Source organism: Gasterosteus aculeatus, chromosome 8 (assembly GCF_964276395.1).
Source record: "Gasterosteus aculeatus chromosome 8, fGasAcu3.hap1.1, whole genome shotgun sequence".
Classification (NCBI taxonomy): domain Eukaryota; kingdom Metazoa; phylum Chordata; class Actinopteri; order Perciformes; family Gasterosteidae; genus Gasterosteus; species Gasterosteus aculeatus.
The window spans coordinates 8,820,750-8,839,329 of NC_135695.1; the positions used below are offsets into that span (position 1 = coordinate 8,820,750).

The 18,580-nt window shown below is 41.4% G+C and overlaps 3 protein-coding genes across 7 annotated transcripts; 1 reads left to right on the forward strand and 2 right to left on the reverse strand.

Moving 5' to 3' along the window:
- The first annotated feature begins 440 nt into the window (after positions 1 to 440).
- On the forward strand, positions 441 to 9,376 carry ttc14 (tetratricopeptide repeat domain 14). 2 transcript variants are annotated; one of them, XM_040183727.2, is made up of 12 exons: positions 441 to 1,082; positions 1,808 to 1,938; positions 2,571 to 2,770; positions 2,953 to 3,037; positions 3,682 to 3,811; positions 4,501 to 4,656; positions 4,729 to 4,800; positions 4,909 to 5,028; positions 5,528 to 5,650; positions 6,710 to 6,827; positions 7,637 to 7,743; positions 7,824 to 9,376. In XM_040183727.2, the coding sequence occupies exons 1-12, from the start codon at positions 949 to 951 to the stop codon at positions 8,845 to 8,847; spliced, it is 2,400 nt and encodes a 799-aa protein (XP_040039661.2). In that variant the 5' UTR covers positions 441 to 948; the 3' UTR covers positions 8,848 to 9,376. The 2 variants fall into 2 exon arrangements, with proteins under 2 accessions (XP_040039661.2, XP_040039662.2); XM_040183728.2 differs by having other exon boundaries at positions 7,842 to 9,376.
- A 585-nt stretch (positions 9,377 to 9,961) lies between these two features.
- On the reverse strand, positions 9,962 to 17,544 carry LOC120823601 (GTPase IMAP family member 4). Its single transcript, XM_040183731.2, has 2 exons — positions 17,425 to 17,544; positions 9,962 to 11,885 (listed from the first exon to the last, which is right to left on the reverse strand). Exons 1-2 carry the CDS (start codon positions 17,438 to 17,440, stop codon positions 10,639 to 10,641), a joined length of 1,263 nt encoding a protein of 420 aa, XP_040039665.2. The 5' UTR covers positions 17,441 to 17,544; the 3' UTR covers positions 9,962 to 10,638.
- LOC120823602 (uncharacterized) lies at positions 14,250 to 17,544 on the reverse strand. 4 transcript variants are annotated; one of them, XM_040183733.2, is made up of 2 exons: positions 17,425 to 17,544; positions 14,250 to 15,855 (listed from the first exon to the last, which is right to left on the reverse strand). In XM_040183733.2, the coding sequence occupies exons 1-2, from the start codon at positions 17,438 to 17,440 to the stop codon at positions 14,537 to 14,539; spliced, it is 1,335 nt and encodes a 444-aa protein (XP_040039667.2). In that variant the 5' UTR covers positions 17,441 to 17,544; the 3' UTR covers positions 14,250 to 14,536. The 4 variants fall into 4 exon arrangements, with proteins under 4 accessions (XP_040039667.2, XP_077964194.1, XP_077964197.1 ...); XM_078108068.1 differs by having other exon boundaries at positions 16,503 to 17,506; XM_078108071.1 differs by lacking the exon at positions 17,425 to 17,544 and adding an exon at positions 16,247 to 16,415.
- Positions 17,545 to 18,580: the final 1,036 nt, after the last annotated feature.

An 18,580-nucleotide genomic window follows, 5' to 3' on the forward strand; every position in this document is an offset into this window, starting at 1 on the left:
TTGTTGGGGTACACTTCTGGTAGCTGCAACCATGATTGTTGTAGTTGTTGGGGCTTTAGCTCTAGAGTCCGCAGTTGTGGAGGTTGTAGTTGAACAGTCTTGTTGTAGTTGTGTACTTTTGTGTGCCAATACTTGTATTTGGGTAAATATGTGAATGTAGGTCTTTTATTTGTAACAGGGTATTTTTATAACGTACGTATTTCTAGTTTTATGTAAGTGACTGATATCTCAGTACTTCTTCCTCCATTAGTTCATAAAGGCTGTGGAGGACTAAATTGTGATAGGATGTTTAACTTTTAACATAATTGCTATAATAGGAATTACTTTGAAATACAATATGTATTACATTTCACAAATAGCTTAACCCAAATGAAACACATTAAAAAATAATATCTGTTTTAATGTTTTGATTCATCCACTTTAGTTCCTAGCTGAGATTTGTTTCTTCCGACGGTTTCAGTGTAACACAGTTTACGCATGCGCACTTGTCCATGTGCGATGTCGACGCAGGAGAAAAGAGTAGTCGAGGTTTAGTGGAATTTATGCGATAATCGTGTTTTTGCGGTTGAGGAAGCTACTTCGAACGTGTAAGACTGTTGTTATGTTGTTTGTTCCGAGGATGATTTCAACCTGCTAGTGTTTTGGCGTTTACCAAGTGGCGTTTGTTTTGCTGGCTAGCTAAACAACCAAGAGCAACGTTGTTTTCCAGCTAACTTGACTTAAAAGTTATTGTGCTTTTAATAGACCTTTTTTACACTCCGAGTTAATGCACCGATCTGTAGAATAGACGTACCTACTGATGGGGGAAGAAATCATGTCTGCACCCTCAGACAAATGACACGTTCGCTCAATTTCGATGAAGACGTTTGAACCGCTGCACTCAATAGCTAACGTTAGCTCTGTTATTCGACCTGTGGAATAATGTGACTGCAGTCCTGTACAAACAGAATGGACAGAGACCTTTTGAGGCAGTGTCTGACCTATCACGGAGAATCCTTTTTCAACAAGCTGAAATGTGAACAAACGGAAAACCCAGACTTCCAAGCTGTGCTGTCTGACCTGTGCAAGGTCTCGTGTGAAAGGTATTTAATCAGGTGGATTATTTTCTTTGTATGATTGGTTTAGATAAAGATTCCAGTTTATAATTGTGGTAGCTTTGACGAATTATGGTGCCCTTACCATATCATCTTTTAGTTCATGAATGGGTCTTTATAAATGTCTGATCTAAGGCTATTAACAATTATTTTTATTGTAGTCAATGATATATCTTAACATTTGGTAAAGGTGCACAATTTAATTCAAAATTTCAAAAAGTCCAAGGCAACTTCTTCAAATTACTTGTTTTGTCCGACAGTACAGTAAAGCCCAGTTCAGCATTTTCTTTTACCATTATATACATTGAAGAAAGGAAAAACCTTCAAACTGGTCAGCATAAATTAATTGGCCTTCTTTGCTAGAAAAACACTCAAACCTGTTGATTCATTTTTAAATTGTAGTTGATTGATGTTGTTGTTTGTCTGATCAACTACTGACTTATTTTTTCAGCTCTACACCCGGTTTCAGGATTCCTTTATTAGTAATACTGTGTCAGGTGTTTGCGATTGGACACCCATTTGTTGGTGCTGAGAAATAATGTTTGTTCTTCATATTGTGAATTACATGCATGATGAAGGTCCATTACCGAAAAGTTTCCTCCAATAACCTCGTCACTGGGTGTGCAAGAATTCAGGCGTGTGCTCGCCACAATACTGGATTTGACCAGTGTCGGTCTCCAAAGAGCCTCGCTGAACATTTGTGTTTTGTGCAGCAAGAGTGATGAGCAGGACAGCCCGCTTGTGGAGCAGTTCATTGCCCGAAAGGCCGACATTCTGTTCTGTCCGGCGTGGAAGACCACCACTCATCAAGAAGAGGAACATGAGGAGGAGGACGACGCTGCAGGTACGTGTTGGTTTGACCACGTCCCTCAGGCTCGATCCACACACAGTCATCAAATATGTTTAATTTTGCAAATATCTCTCTCCACTAAAACGCTCAAAAACCTGTAAAATCACTTGGAAAAAACAGAGCATCATGTGAGCACTGAGCTTTTTGCCCATGATTATCTGTTTGTGTGCCAGAAAAACTGCGTTATTGTTTGAAAATGTCCAGACTGAGCAGCAGCTTCAGTGCTCAGTCTGGCCTGTGTGGACATCATTTATTAAAATGGGCTTCTTGTTCGTAATTGTTTGATTACATTGCTGATCAATTTCACTGAGGTGTGTAACACATCTATGATTGCCATGTCATCTGACAAACAAATAGGGCTTACCCATTACACGTCAGGATGTGTATACTGAATTATGAAATTGGGTGTAAATGGTTCTCTCAGCTGCCACAGAGCCCCCAGTAGGGACTTGTGTCATAGATTAACATAAACTCCATTTTCCTCATAAAAGATAAATATTTGAACTGGCGCCTCTAGATCCATCCACTCTGTAAAGAGTTTTTGAAAAGGTTCTGTTTTTTTTTGGGAAAGAGAAATCTCTCTTCCTATGCAACGCGTTTGATGCTGTTGTCTTCCACTTTCCCAGAGCCGTATGCCATCATGCCGCCTCTGGAGTTATTCATGGAGGTGTCTTTTGAAGAAAGACGAGCCATGATGTACAGGGACTTGGAAAAAGGAGACATTTTGGTGGGGAGGATCAACAACATTAGAGAATACGGCTTCTTTCTCACTCTGCTGTGCACAGCAGGAGGACTGAAGAGAGACATAGAGGACCTAGAGCTGTCGGTATGTCAACAAGCTAAATCCAGTCCGTCATCCATTGTCCAGCTGGGCCAGTACCCCAGCCCACTGGAACGATAGCCAGTGCGAGTAAACAATGTGTTTGTCAAGATTTTATGTCATGACCCGGTTGTGTAAATAGAGTTGCTGTAGTAAATTCTGCAACTACATTTTCTTTCCACCTACAGGCTCTTTGCCACATCAGAGAAATTCCCTCGACTGGCAGCCATGATGATCCTCTGTCCTACTTCCAGATCGGGGACTTCATCAGAGGTCAGTGTTTTAGTGGTTTTCTCTTTGTGCAGACATTATCTCCAATTTGTTCTCACTAAGTTGATTATTGAATCATACAGGTTTGGGGACAGATTATTATTATTATTATAAATATTATTATTATTATTATTATTTTGAGTCAATTGTTGTCTATTTTGTTAGTTTTTTGGGAATCATTACATTAGAAATATGAGAGTAACTCATAACCACCTTGCAATATATTTTATCTACGTATACCTCTGGATTTATTTACTACTACTACTGTTATGATGCATAATAAGTTACTAAGTCGTCATTGGACTTAGTAACTTATTACGCATCATAACAGTGATCATTACTGTATATGCAGTGATCCTTGCAAAAACTATTATGCATATTGTAACTATTATGATCATTTAATTGATGGTTCAAAATGAAATGCTTTGTGTTTTTTTCTAATTCTTATTGTAACAAATCATTATGAATATTCTATTTAGTGATTCTATATGTGAATATACTATCACTATGCAGCATTATGAGCAGATTACAACAAAAAATATTTCTAATGCATTACAGACGTGGGAGTCAGAGAAAGTGTTAACATTTGGTCAAGCCAGGGAAATCTTTTTCAAATCTTCTGAGTTCTCAACCTTCCTGTTCTGTAGCTGCAGTGAAAGATATCGACCGCTACCAGGAGAAAATCACAGTCTCCCTCCTCCAGGCCTCTCTTTCTCCCAACTTGGAGCACATTAAACTGGGCGTTGTTCCTCGGGAGGAGCTGCCGATACACTACCGGTAAACACACAGCATGACCTGATAAGACACTACATAATATACAACACTGAACAAAACTAAAGTCTTTAAAAAATAAAATTCAAATGATTTGTATACGCCTAAAATAGTTGTGTGTGTGTAATACTAAAACTATTTTTACTAAACGCTAGTTGAAACATTTATGTTAAAATATTTTCAGGATGAAGAGATGGAGGATGTAGATTCACGTCATACTGGTCCTGTAAAAATACACAACGTTTATCAGTTTAAACAAAAACATTTTGTTGTCCACCAGAGGAGACAAATAAGCCCTCCGGGAACATCCAAATGTGGCGTGGAATAATCTGTTTACAGATGCCCGTTTTCATCAAGTTATGCTATTTTCAGACTGTATGCTAATCTAATTAGCATCATCACTTCACTCCCCAAACCATCGGTCTGTCCAGCCGTGGTGCAGAACTGGTAAAGTTTAGTAAACATTCCCATGCAGTCTGCTGCAGTCATGGAGAGAAACAAAGGGGAAGCAGGCCATTTATTTCTGTTGCGCTCCTCAATGTTGTTCCTTGTTACACTTTGCTAGTAGCAAGTAACACAAAAATCTGCATACTGTCAGGATATGCCAAATAAAACGTTTAGGGCACTACCGCCTGAAAAGGCTAGTGTGTTTTTTTTTTTGAGCACGCGCGCTAACTCCTCTCGCCTTTTCTTAGCCGTAGCGTCGATGCAGCCACTGACTCCAGTGAGACCTATGAATGTTTACTGAAGAGTTGCCATGGCTACCACAACCCATCTGTTGTGGCCTACCTGCTCGAAAAGGTGGGAGTCAGTGACACCCACCCTCCGTCAATGATGAGAGGACTGCAAAGGTAATCAACACGCTGATTTATTAAGGCTTTGAGGGTCAACGGAGTTCTCACCTGTGCTTCTTTTCTCCACAGCAAACTTTTTCAAGAGGAAGATTTTGCCTCTGCAATCAGGAAGAAACAGTCTGCATCATGGGCCTTGAAGTGGTAATGATGAAATATATCAGCGGTCCATCCATCCTATTCATCGCTGCACAAACGTCCTCTTTTATGTTGTCTTCTTCATTTCCTGTTCCACGTCTGTCATCGTTTCAGTGTCCGTGCAGGTGTGGGCTACTTCAAACATGGCCACCACGTTGAAGCCATGAATGAATACAACAAAGCCTTGGATATTGACGCTAATAACGTAGAAGCACTGGTGGCTCGTGGAGCTCTGTGAGTGGATTTAGTTTTTTGATCTCCTGAAACCTACGTTGGTTTTGTTGACACTTTATTACTCCGGTTTGGTTTAACTTTTCAAACCTTTTTTTACTGCGGGGAAGTTTTGAAATAATTAGACCTTCATGCATTGTTTACCAGGCTTGAGTTTCATGAGCGCAAGTGTAGTTTTAAATAGTTTGTTGTTTTAACAGTATGCATCAATTTGTTTGTGAGAAAATGTAGAGAAATACTTCAGATACCTCACCCACCCGTGTAATATTTTCTACTAAATGGCCGATAAATGGCATCTAATACTTAAATGTCGTTGAGTATATTAGCATAATTGTCTGTTTTGCACAATAGTGATGTGCAAAATATTAAATAAGTGATACCACGAACCAAGTTTACGCAGAAGTCATGAGAGAAAATGGAAATAAATCTGAGCATTATTGTATCTCAGTTGTAATATGTAAGATGTATTTGTTACCATGTTTCCTTCATTGGATGTGCTCAGGTATGCTAACAAAGGCAGCATCGTGAAGGCCATAACAGACTTCGAACTGGCCCTGAAGAGCTGCCCAGATCACCGCAACGCCAAGAAGTACCTGTGCCAGACGCTGGTGGAGAGAGGAAAACAGTAAGCAGGGACACCTTAGCCGCGGTCGTAGTTCGGAGCAATCGAGCCGTCTTAATGTGTTCATGTGTATTCATCGGTCCTGCTTGTTGAATAATGAAACATGCAGACTTTACCAGATATCGTCTCCCAAGTTGAAGGTTGTGTTTGTGCTCCTGCTGTTCGCTGCCTTTGTGCTGCACGCTTAAGTGTCCGTCTCATGTTAACACTTCTTGTGGTGAGGGGGTCTGTGTGTCTGTTAACCGTTTGGGAAACTCACAGTTCATTTTGTTTCTCACCACCTGCCACAGCTGACTTGGTGTGAGCATTACTGCTCCCGTCTACGGTTCATCACTGGAGTTCTGTGCAACGTTAGCTATTTAGCGACGTCACATGTCCATTAAAGTGACGATAGTTCAGTAAAGGCGCTTTACAAGGATTTGCTTCTAAACATCTCCCAACAAATTGCTCTATTTTTGCATACTGGGTGCAAACTCAACCCCCTGATGTATGGTTTTAATTAGTAGAAGTTTATTGTTAGCGTTTCAACCAATATACTGTTGGCTTGTCCGGAAGCCAGGCAGACCGCCATCCAAAGTAGCTTTAGGTGAAGTGAGCGTCTTGACTTCACCTGCACCGTCATGCTCGGTGAGACTCCCAGTGCAACAAGCTCCAACAATGAGTGGCTTTAGTTATGTGGAGTTCATACAAGGTGAGGTTCATTGTCAGGCCTGTGTTTCAAGATGTTCTAGTTTAAGAACCTGTTACTGGGTCACATTCATCTTCGTAAGTATTGACCATGTAATTGTCGTCATGCTTTTTTATTCCGCCCACATGTGGGGTTGAAGAGGCGACAGCAGCGGTCCCACAGCACACTCTGCTGACTCGATAGGACTTTTTTTTTTTTTTTTCATCTAACTTTTCTTCCTGGCAGTATTTTCCTTTTTAAAAACTTTGAAAGGGGGACAATCCTAAAAACTATTTGAACACGTCTGTGTTTAGTCAACATTGACGATGAGAACAAATGAATGAGCATCCAGCAGCTTGTTGTCTCAAAGGTTTCTTGTGTTTGTGTGTCTGTAGGCTTGAGGAACAAGAGAAGCTGGTAACAGCAGAGGGATTGTACAGGAGAGCGCTTTCTCTCGACGGCTCAAGCCCTGAGGCGCAGGAGGCCTTGCACAAGATCACAGATACCATACAGGTGAGAGGGACACACACACACACAGAGGTTGGGGTAAAGTTTGCAGGTTTGCACACTGTACTTAAGGCTTAACTAGTATAGACATTGCCACCAATAATGGCCATATTGCAGCTTTGTGAAGTCTACATGTCAAGGAAGGATGTCTTGAAAAAAAACAAACGATTATACAAAAAACCTTCAACCCTTTAAGAAAGTCTCAAGTCGACTGCTGCATATATCTGTTACAATCTTTGACAGTCCTCTGGTCTACAGGGGCATGTCGACGAGCGTCACTGAAATATCCAGTACGCTGAACGTCCTTCTACAGAGTTCTGTGTATGAAGGCTCACGTGTCCCCGACGCCGTTTGGTTTGTAATACTGATGAAGTGTTTTGGTGTATGTGTGTGTGTCTCTGCGACCCTGGGACTCTGCCATTTGACCCTCCAACTGCCGTGGTCTTGTCACCTGCCTTGCGGGCGTGAAAATAAAAAAAAACGGCACAATGACACCGGCTCCTCCACTGGACACTCGCGTGCCGTGTCCCCGATTCCAAATACGGTAACGTTGAAACCTTCTCTGTCTCAATGGGGAACACATGCTGTTTGTTTTCTCTGTCCATCCATCTGCTTCTCTGCTGGCTATCGTTATTGCCTCTTAACCCCCCCATATTTTTTACTCCAACACCAACTGAAAAAAAATGAATGAATGGCTGCATGTCGGTGAATTTCGGGGTGTGCATCGCGTGTCTTTGGGCTGGGCGTGTTCGATTGGGTCGCTGTGGACTTTTGCCTGCCATTGTCATATGTTGTTTTGCCCGCTGACCATAAAGAAATCAATTCGCCTGCGAGAAGAAGCGCTGGCTAAGGAGCAGGAGAAAGCTACGAGCAGCCAGATCAGTGCTGAGAAATTGCGCAAGATCTTAAAAGAGGAGAAGAGGTGAGTTGACCTGAAGTGTGGCAGGTAGATATACTGCAGATGAAGCCAGGCGAGTCGTTTTCACAAGAATAAATGTTCAGTCAACGTCTTCTTCACAGGATGAAGAAAAAACGGAAGAGGTCGGCGACATCCTCCTCCTCATCCACCACTTCCTCCAGGAACTCCTCTCCGTCTTCGTCCTCCTCCTCCTCCTCTCGCACGAGGTCCAGAAAGAAGAAAAAGAAGAGGAGGAGGTCCGAGCGGGGAAGGAAGCGCCGTGGCAGGATCTCCTCACGGGAGAGCAGGAGGTGTAAGGAGGGTAAGAGCGAGAAAGACAGGGCGGTGAAAGCGGAGGACGAGGTGGAGTGGTATCCCGCTCCTCCTAACACCTCCGCCACCTTTCTCGACCAGAAGGGAGGCCCGGGTTTCGGGGAGAGGGACGGGGGGGACGAGGTAATGGTGAAGGACGCTGACGATAGGCGTATCTCTCAACTGTACTCCTTGTCTGCAGCCTCAGAGGACGAAGAGTCGGACTCCTCACGCAGGGACAGTAAGAGAAGGGACCGAGGCGAAAGCAGGGGAAAGAGGAGGAAAAACAGTCTGAGCAAAAGCCTGGAAAGAGAGGAGAGCAAAGACGGTAGTGATAACAGCAGGGAGAGGGGTAGGGAGCGTAACAGGAAAGACCGGAGGGACAGCGACTCCAAGAGAAGTAGCTCGGCCGAGGACAGGAAGCGGAAGGTGTCCTGCTCGTCCGCAGAGTCTGAGTTCTCACGGAAATCCAGTTTCAAATCTGAATATTTAGGCAACTCGGGTTCTGCATCAAAACACGCAGAGAGAGGGATGAGATGTGACTCCTCCAGGAGGAACTCCTTGGATTGCAGAGGGCATGAGGGGAGAGGGCGGGAGGAGCTCCAAGAGTTAATAGAGGGAAAGACAGAGAGGGACAATAGAAAGGGGAAAGTAGTGGACGGCAGCAACCGGTCAGAGGCTGGAAATCACACCACACCGGGTAGTTTGACCTCAGGGCCAGAAGGGAGGGCTAAAAAAGACCTCCCAACGAACCTGCTGGATATTTTCAATCAAATCGCTCAGTTTAAAAAGGAGAAAGGAGCCGGGCCAAAATAATAACTGGAAACCAAAAGTCCAAAAGGTGACTAAATATTAGTGAAATGAGACCGTGAAATGTGGTTGTTGCACCATGACACCATAAATTCTGGACTGTGTATCAAGCTGATTGAATGTTCTCAGTTGTTGTACTTTTTGTTGTTAGAATTTTTTCATTTGACTTTGAAAAGTCTTTTTAGATTAAAGGCCTGTGAGCAACTGTTGTGCTCACAATGTGTTACGATGTTCATCTGCATTTGTTGAAGAATTAATGATGCTCCAAATATTATTATTAAAATTATGGCCGTGCTCATTTCCCAGTTAAAGCTATGACATTATTCAACACATGTGATGTCACATCAGTTATTACAGGCTTTCATATCTATTTTGTGTTCATCTTAAGTTGAGACCTTGATCTGTTGGATAAGATGCTGCCTGATGTTTACTGCCTTGTGCCATTTTGTGCATTCTCTCAACCTTTTTAAGAGTCACTCAATGCAGATGTTCCAGCTGCAACAACCTCTGTTGAATCAATAAAACATCGAAGATATCCAGAGTGTGTGCCGTGTCACTTTCTCCTGGCCGGGCGCTGTGCCTCTGTAAAACGGCAGCGGTGGACTAAAATACAGCTGTTTGTTTATTTACGCCTCTGTCTCCACGGCGCCTCGCTGATCTGTCAGATGCCGTCTTCGTCTGCTGTCAATGTGCGCGTATGTACTGGGCATTACGGTAAGAACTGATTACAAAATAAGTGTCTTTATATTTATCCAATAAGTCAGTCACAATTAGCTCCATATACCACTTATGGCGTCACCAATATTGACCTACAGAGAAGTATTTCATTAACAATAATTTAAACAAAAATGGCATTGTGAGTTATGTTTAAATAACATGATTCATGGTTGACTTATATTTACTTTTCATTTGTAATTCATTATAAGTTTGAATTATTTCTTTAATATCTGACATTTTGGACTTTATTATATACGTTTATTCAAAAACGTATTTACCACGGGCAAAGAATATTCAAAGTGTCTTGACACTGTCTCTTCCATTGTTTCTCTAGTTCATTTTCCATGAAGCCTTCAGTCCTTTGAACTCGTGGTTGAATAGTTGAACATCACTCTGGAGACGGTTTGGTCTTAATGGTACATTTTTATTACTACTTCAGTTTAGCATATGAACACGTACAGTTTCACATAACTTTCTGAAATAAGGTTTTCATGACAAATTGATGCTAAAAATGACATGAACATGTAACACTTATTAATTTAGAATGAATACCTTTTATTAAAAGTATAATCAAATGTCAAGTCGCTATATTCATTTTTTATTAACTAATATTAACCTGCCTAGAAAGGGCACGTGATTTGCGTGATGAAGTGCTTTTCTTGCAATTGTATGTTATAAGAGCTACAATTAATTTAGAAAATGATATTTCTCTATGATCATATGACATTATGTTGTTCATTGACCTATGTGATAAGTAATGCAACGATAAACAAGAATGACGTGCTGCTTAGTGCAGGGCTGCAGACAAAAAAAACACAATTCAGTCTTTCAAAATAAGTCAACCACGTTAACCAGACAGTCGATCAATATAAATAGTCTTGATAAAATTTAGAAAAAGGGACTTACAAGAAAGTACATTAGAGCTTCAGAAGTTAATGTCAATTCAACATTGTACTCAGGGTGGGAAGGAATCTCCTTGAAACTAGTCACATTAATGTATAAGTATGGCAAAGCGGTGCAAACATTTGAAGAGAAGTGTTGAATACGTTGGCAGATTCAAAGACAAACAGGAAAACCACATCATAAAATTGTACAAATATCATCGCTCTCAGTGGCGCGCAGTGTTTGCAGTCTCAACCTCTCTTCTTCCATTTCCATTTCCCTCTCACGCTGTTCCTGGAGAACTTTCCTGAGATTTTCAATCTCCCTCTCTCTCTCCTCTTCCTCTCTCTTCCTTTCTGCTTCTCTTTCCATTCTCTCCATCCATCTCACCCTCTCCATCCTCTCCCTTTCTCTCTTAATCTCCTGCTCTCTCTCTCTCTTCTCCCTCGCTCTCTCATGCTGTTCTCTAATTGTTGCCCAGTATCTTTCTCTCTCCTCTCTTTCATACGTCAACCTCATCTTTTCTACTCTTTCTCTCAGTTCTCTGTCATGGTGTTCTTTCATTTTTGCCATTTCCTTTTCTCTCTCCTCTTCTTCTCGCTTCCTTTCTGCTTCTCTTTGCATTCTGTTTATCAATCTCACCCTCTCGATCTTCTCCCTTTCCCTCTTCATCTCCTCCTCTCTCTCTTTGTTCTCCCTCTCTCTGTCCGCCTGGAGTTGTTCACTTATTTTCTTCATCTCTTCTTCATATTTCTTCCTTAGTTTCCTCTCCAGTTTCTCTTTCTCTTTGCGTATTTTCTTTTCTTTCTCTTTCTGGATACGTTGTTTCTTCTCTTCAGCGACCCTCTCAGCCTCTTGGAACATCTCGTTGGTGTAGTGGCTTCCTCCGTTCTTCTGGGCTATATTTCGGATCTTCTGGAGCAGCTCAGTGACCTGAGAGCGATCCTTCAGCTTATTGTTGAAGACATGGTACTGGCCGTTACATCTCTCCACAAGTTCCTGCAGGTCTGGGCTTTCCCCCACGAAGTCTTCAATAGTGCCTTCAAGAAGATCACCATGAGTAAAGAGGACCATGCTGTATCTGTCTGCAGCCTGGCCAAACATCTCTTGAATTCTCTGCACTGTGTGCTTTTCCTCTTCAGTGTATCTGCCCAGCCTGATGACCACCAGGAACACATGAGGTCCAGGAGCAGCGAAAGTGACGCACTGGCAGACATCTTCAGTTGTTTTATCCAGACCAAACCTGGTGTCAAACAGGCCCGGGGTGTCGATAACAGCGACATGTTGTCCATCCACTGTGGTTCTGCCCTTGGAACAGTCCACAGTCATGGACCTTCCACTGAACTTTGACTCAAAGCAAGACCGTCCCAGAATGGTGTTTCCAGTGGCACTCTTCCCGGTCCCAGTCTTCCCCATCATTACTATCCTCAGCTCCTTATTTTGTTCTGTGTAGAAGAATAAATTACATTACAATAAGGAGGCCTGCTCTACATATGCATAAGCCTTTGTGAGGTTTAGTACATCACCCTCATGCAATTTAAAAAGTTTTCCCAGCAATAAGTTATTGCATAAACATATGAACAAAAGGTCAGGCCTTCAAAATATGGCTGCTTTCTGACAAATAATAGTCGTCTCAAACTGGCTTAAATGTGCAGATCAACAATATCAACCCCCAGGTGGACAGGTGTCCTTTTCCAGTCAGAATTCAGGATAACCTTTGACCTGAGAGCTGCTTTACCAGCTTAAACATCTTCATTATACAAGAAACCTTGTATTTTATGTGTGTTGTTGCATGACTCTCTGTCAGAGACAGACACAGCATCGACCATACAGGGAAATATATTTTGCAAATGTTTGCAAATCCATTTAGGAATAAGGCTGTAACATAACAAAATGTGGAAAAAGTGAAGCGCTGTGAATACTTTCCGGATGCACTGTAACTTAAATAAGTTGTTCTATTCCAAAATGGATTTGCAAAGATTTGCAAAAAACAGTTTTCACTTTGTCATTATGGGTTGTTGTGTGTAGAATGTTGAGGAAAATAATGAATTTAATCCATTTAGGAATAAGGCTGTAACGTAACAAAATGTGGAAAAAGTGAAGCGCTGTGAATACTTTCCGGATGCACTGTAACTTAAATAAGTTGTAACATTTTCCCTGTTTAACCAGGAAAAGAGTTCATATTCTCCTTAATAGTCAATCTTGGTCATTCTATGCACAGAGATTTATTTAAGGGATCATCTGTCCCTTTTGTAGAAGATCTTTGTTTTCTCCGCCGACCGTTTTAATGAAGTAAGTTAAGAGTGAGCAGAAAACCACCAATGATTCATTGAAAAATTAACAACTTTAATTTGAATATTGAAGCACGAGCCATTTAACGCCGGGAGTTTCGAGGAAGATGATAAAACCTTTGAACATGGCTTTTTTTTTTGGGGATATCCTTCACTGGAACCAGAAGTACTGTCTGGTCTGCCACCACATCTTCATCATCTTCATCCATCCACCACCAAGAGAACCCTCACATCGGACGTCACAGTGCGCCCGGAGTCCATTTGACTTGACTTTGGTTGTGCACAGAAGGGTGATAGGACTTTTTTTTTTGGACGATACTCCCTCTTTTATATGTTTTTTTTCCGATTGAACTTATTCCTGAGATCTCAGAGGTTTTCTTTAATTTTTTATATTACCTGCTTGGACATTCTTTTGATGTGTGGAATCGTGCATTTGCTGCAGAAATGATTCTAAACTATAAATACATCTGTTGTGTTAAGCGTAATTTGGGTTAGACATTTCCTGTTTCCAATTGAATACTCACCAGTCTCCTCATCGAACCTGGATTGAATTTGAATACCCCCCTATATTCTGTATTTCCTGCACTGTCTCTAAGCAACAGTTGCAGGGGAGGGGTTACATTATGATAGAAATGAGCTGCGATTGTGTGCAAATAAACACAGTCCCTTCAACAAACGTCTTAGAAGTTACATACACATTTTTGAATAATTACAAAATGGTCAAATAATGCATAGGAGAAACATTTCTGAAAGAACGATCTCATTAAATGATTCAGTTACTTTTCTGAAAACCAGTCAAGTGTAATCCTCCATATTACAGCTAAACAGTCCACCGATTAACACACTTGATCTGCTTCATTCGCTCCCTCTGCAGGACACACTTCACCTGCTCACCTAAAAACCAACATTTACAAGAAATAGCAGCACACTGCAGGAAATACGGCACAGCAGCTCCCCTGTGGCCTGAGAAGGGAAATAAACAGAATACAGTGTTGTGTCCCAACTCAGAGCTGCTGAGTGTGACCAACCTTTGTTGATGTCCTGTGATGATGACGTATCACGACTGGGCTTTAACCCAAGTGGGACTCACCTTAAAAACTGTGTAGAAAAGTGAACGGAGGGCAGGACTTACACATTCTAGGCATTTTATTAGATCGTAAATGTTGGAGTTGCAGCACAAGAAGAAAAGGGTTTTTTGTGATATCTGTTGTTTCTACATTAGATGTGACTGCAGAGCTGTGAAAGCGGAATGAAAAGTTCACAAGTCAAATCTTAGAAAGAGGACTGAGCTGAGGAGATAATAATCACTTGGAATGATGCTCCACATGTTGTCACATTTTTAGAGTTACATCAAGTTCACAGTAGATGTGCTGTCAGTTGTTACGAGCACAACCAGACAAGAGATTCTAGACCTTTGCTGATTTTCATTGGGGCTCATCTGTGTCTTTTTTTATTTTCAATGAAGACTTGAGTCCTTTCAACCTCTTGTTGAACCGTTAATGATTTCTCTGGAAAATGTTTGGTCATAATAGTACATGTTTATTACCACTTCGGTTTAGCATGTGATACAGTCTTACATAACTTTCTCAAAGAATGCTTTAACGACAGACCGTGCAAAATGCAAAATGATACTCAAACATTTCACACACTAAATAACTCCTTAGGCCTTATCAAAAGAATAATGAAAAAATATTTCAATGTGAGAGTATAATATGATGGGTCAAGGGAAATGTAGATTATGTCGGATGATATGTTTTGTTGTTCCACATATTCCTGAATGTGCTACTTTTGTACTGTGTGATAAATCAAAATGAGAAAATCCCCCCAAGCAACCTGCCAAATTTTCTGACTCCTTCAACTACACATTCACCAGCTTTCACCAAAGGATACAGTAGATTGAACCCCTCAGCTTCCTCTCTGGCCTCTTTGTCATACTTATTGTGCATCTTTTCTACTCCTTCTTTCAGTTCTCTGTTATACTGTTCTTTAATTTTTGCCAATTCTCTTTCTCTCTCCTCTCTGTCTCTCTTTCTCTCTTCCTTCTCACGCTTTTTCTCCTCATTCATCTGATCCATGTTCCTCTTAATTTGCTCCTCTCTTTCTTTATTCTCCCTCTCTCTGTCATACTGTTCTTTAATTTTTGCCAATTCTCTTTCTCTCTCCAGTCTTTCAAACTTTGACTGCATCTTTTCTACTCCTTCTCTCAGTTCTCTGTCATGCTGGTCTTTAATTTTTGCCATTTCCTTTTCTTTCTCCTCTCTTTCTCTCTTTCTCTCTGCTTCTCTCTCTTCCTTCTCCCTCTTTCTCTCCTCATTCATCTTCTCTCGTTCTTTCTTCATCTCCTCCTCTCTCTCTTTCTTCTCCCTCTCTCTGTCAGCCTGGAGTTGTTTACTTATTTTCTTCATCTCTTCTTCATATTTCTTCCTTAGTTTCCTCTCCAGTTCCTCTTTCTCTTTGCGTATTTGCTCTTCTTTTTCTTTCAGGATACTTTGTTTCTTCTCTTCAACGACCCTCTCAGCCTCTTGGAACATCTCGTTGGTGTAGTGGCTTCCTCCGTTCTTCTGGGCTACTTTTCGGATCTTCTGGAGCAGCTCAGTGACCTGAGAGCGATCCGTTAGCTTATTGTTGAAGACATGGTACTGGCCGTTACATCTCTCCACAAGTTCCTGCAGGTCTTTGCAATCCATCAAGAAGTCTTCAATAGTGCCTTCAAGAAGATCACCATGAGTAAAGAGGACCATGCTGTATCTGTCTGCAGCCTGGCCAAACATCTCTTGAATTCTCTGCACTGTGTGCTTTTCCTCCTCAGTGTATCTGCCCAGCCTGATGACCACCAGGAACACATGAGGTCCAGGAGCAGCGTAAGTGATGCACTGGCAGACATCTTCAGTTGTTTTATCCAGACCAAACCTGGTGTCAAACAGGCCCGGGGTGTCGATAACAGCGACTTGTTGTCCATCCACTGTGGTTCTGCCCTTGGAACAGTCCACAGTCATGGACTTTGCACTGAACTTTGACTCAAAGCAAGGCCGTCCCAGAATGGTGTTTCCAGTGGCACTCTTCCCAATCCCAGTCTTCCCCACCATCACTATCCTCAGCTCCTCATCATTTGTTCTGATGCTTCCTGTGTAGAAAAATGTGATAAGAATCAACATCAGGTCGTACACATGTTGTACTCATTGCTACTGGTACAGATAAAGAAGAATCCATTCTAAAATACAAGAATTTTTTGAGGATTTAATTTACACATTTTCTTTGAGATAAATAAATGTTGTCATGTAGCTTTCCCTCCATGATCTAACGTGGCTTCCATAAACTGTTCAGTTCACCACTTACAGGAGGAGCCAGCAGTTCTTTTAAACAACCCCTTGTGTCAGCTGCTGTACTGCGTCAAAGTGGAACCTCCCTGGAATGTGTTTACAACATACCCAGTAAGGTAACTGGGTAGAACTAATACAGTATAAGGCTGCGGTCAAATGGTCCTTATTTTTTATTATTATGGTTCCTAAAATTACCTGATATTGTCTATTATGTGACCTCCAGATAAGAGCTGTTCTGATTTCTCTAAATCCGCAAAGTAAACACGGGAGTATGCAGTAAATATACAGTATCACACTGTCTCGTTCCCAACAACAAGAACCATCAGTAAAAATAAAAAACACTGGCAAATGACTAAAGGTGAAAAAAAAAGAAAATAGTCCCGACCTGTTGAATCTACATTATTGCACAAAGGACATATTCATATTGAATGGTTTATTAGATGTTACTTACAAGTGAATTGTTTTCTACTGAAGCTGTGCTGATGAAGTGTTACAGGAGCAGGAATGAAGTCATTCCAGCATTCCAGTTCTTCTCCTTTGCCACGATTCTTACAAAATACGTTTCTACACGGCCTTCATGCACCCAAGCAACATATTTCACGGGGTCATGGTGTAGTTGGACTTTTTGTATTGCTTCTTCGGTGTAGTTTATCCACAGCAGACCTACCACACTGGGGCCCAAACCGGTGGGCTTTTAGCCATCGTTCTAGTAAAACTATTGATAGTGAAATGTTTTCAGGTGATCGTATTGTGCTTTTATAGGATCTCGAATATTGAGGTATTACCCTTTTTCGACATGTAAAACACAACTTTTATCTTGTCGAATTCTCAACGGTTGTACAGTAAAACATTACATTTTGTGTACAAGAGTAGTCATAGAGGTCCTGAACATACATACTTCAGTTATTGTCTGTGATTATTGATTAAACAGCTTTTATTCAGGTTGCATGTTTTTATACACGCTAATCCTTCTGTGCTCGCTCCCCATGTCACCAGTTCCCATTTTACCGTAAATGTCAGCATATAGAAGACTTAACATATCCGGCACCGTTATTCTGGCCTTCACAATAAAACGTACCGCTATAATAGTGCCATAAAATATCTTCATAATCACCGTGCGTTCTTACTGCTTTCTCTCATGAAAGTAACTTTCCTGTAGGAATTAGACATAACACGTTTATAAATATTCATTCTGTGAATCTTTTCCTGACTCCTCATAAATTGTCCGTCACAGCATTTTTGGACGTGTCGATAGCAGCTGAGTTCATATGAGGTACAGAGGAACATTTCGCAAAAAAAGGGATCAGCGCTGAGCTCTGCAACGGAACCATCTAAGAACTGCACTTTAAAGCAAGGATTAGTTTCTCGCTTACCGAAGTTTCTGTCCATGTTTGGGTCAAAGAGTGGAGGAAATGCTGCAGATGAAGTTCTAGTTCAGAAGGTGTCTCCTGCAGCTCTGGCAGAACGGCTCTTTATGTAGTGACTCACTCCCACTATCGAAAGTGAAGATACGGCTATTTTTAGACGTTTTGGTTACATAAGGCTTTTTAATACGGGGTGCAAAATACAATTTACAGTCAAACAGTTTTAAAATGTTGAGCCCTTTCAAGAACACAAACATGACCTCAGGTTGAAAATATAGAGAAAAGACAATCATTCAACGATGCAATAATAATAATAATAATAATAATGACTTGGTGTGTCCCAGAAAGATTAATAACTAGCATGGAGAAAAGTTCCTTGAGGATCACGTGCTTTCTGCCACAGAGTTTCCATCACTTCACTGTCTTTTGCAAGTTCTCATGGTTGTTTGTTTTCTGTTTGAATTCAAAAAAAACTTTTGTCCCATGTTTTTTTGTCTTTTATTTTAGGACCTGCTGTATTTGACCTGAAAGTCCTCGTGTAACAGATACCCGTTCAACATTCATCGTGACTCACCATTTACAAGAAGTGGCAGCAGTTCTTCTAAGCAGCACAAAGCTCCCCTCCCCTTCAGTGTTTAAAGGAGAAGGCAGCTGCTCTCTTCAATGAGAGTAGTGTTATGAACGGTGGCCCTGAAGTGCACATCACAACAGAAGCTATCTGTCTAGCAGAGGACGGACCCTTCTGATTGGACAGACGGACAGCAAAGAACTGTAATCACATATTTGCTTTAATTATCCACACGGTTTGATTGTGTTCCTTTTTGACTGTGTCATTGAGTTTGAATAACTGTCACGGCCAGGCCGTGCTTCCCGCTTGTGGTTTGTGCGTTTGTGTGTGTGTGTGTGTGTGTGTGTGTGTGTGCGTATGTGTGTGTGTTGTAGGGGTGTGGCTCCAAGCTGATCTTCTCCTGATTATATTCACCTCATCTGCTCAGGCCCCCACGCTGCCTTCAATCCACTAATCACCCTGTGGTGAATCTATCCGGTTCCTCACAAACACTTGTCGGCAGGTTGTTGGTTTAACCGACCTGGTAGTGGCTGCGATTGGGTGCTCTGTTGAAGAGTAGTTGTTTTTTGGCCTTTCTACTGACTTTGTCGTTTCGTT

Bases quoted from the DNA above. Each gene is read 5' to 3' on its own strand.
- ttc14 (XM_040183727.2), top strand. From the start codon at position 949: ATGGACAGAGACCTTTTGAGGCAGTGTCTGACCTATCACGGAGAATCC. The intron at 1,083-1,807 runs GTATTTAATCAG...TGTTTTGTGCAG, and splicing joins TGCAAGGTCTCGTGTGAAAG to CAAGAGTGATGAGCAGGACA. The intron at 1,939-2,570 runs GTACGTGTTGGT...CCACTTTCCCAG, and splicing joins GGAGGAGGACGACGCTGCAG to AGCCGTATGCCATCATGCCG.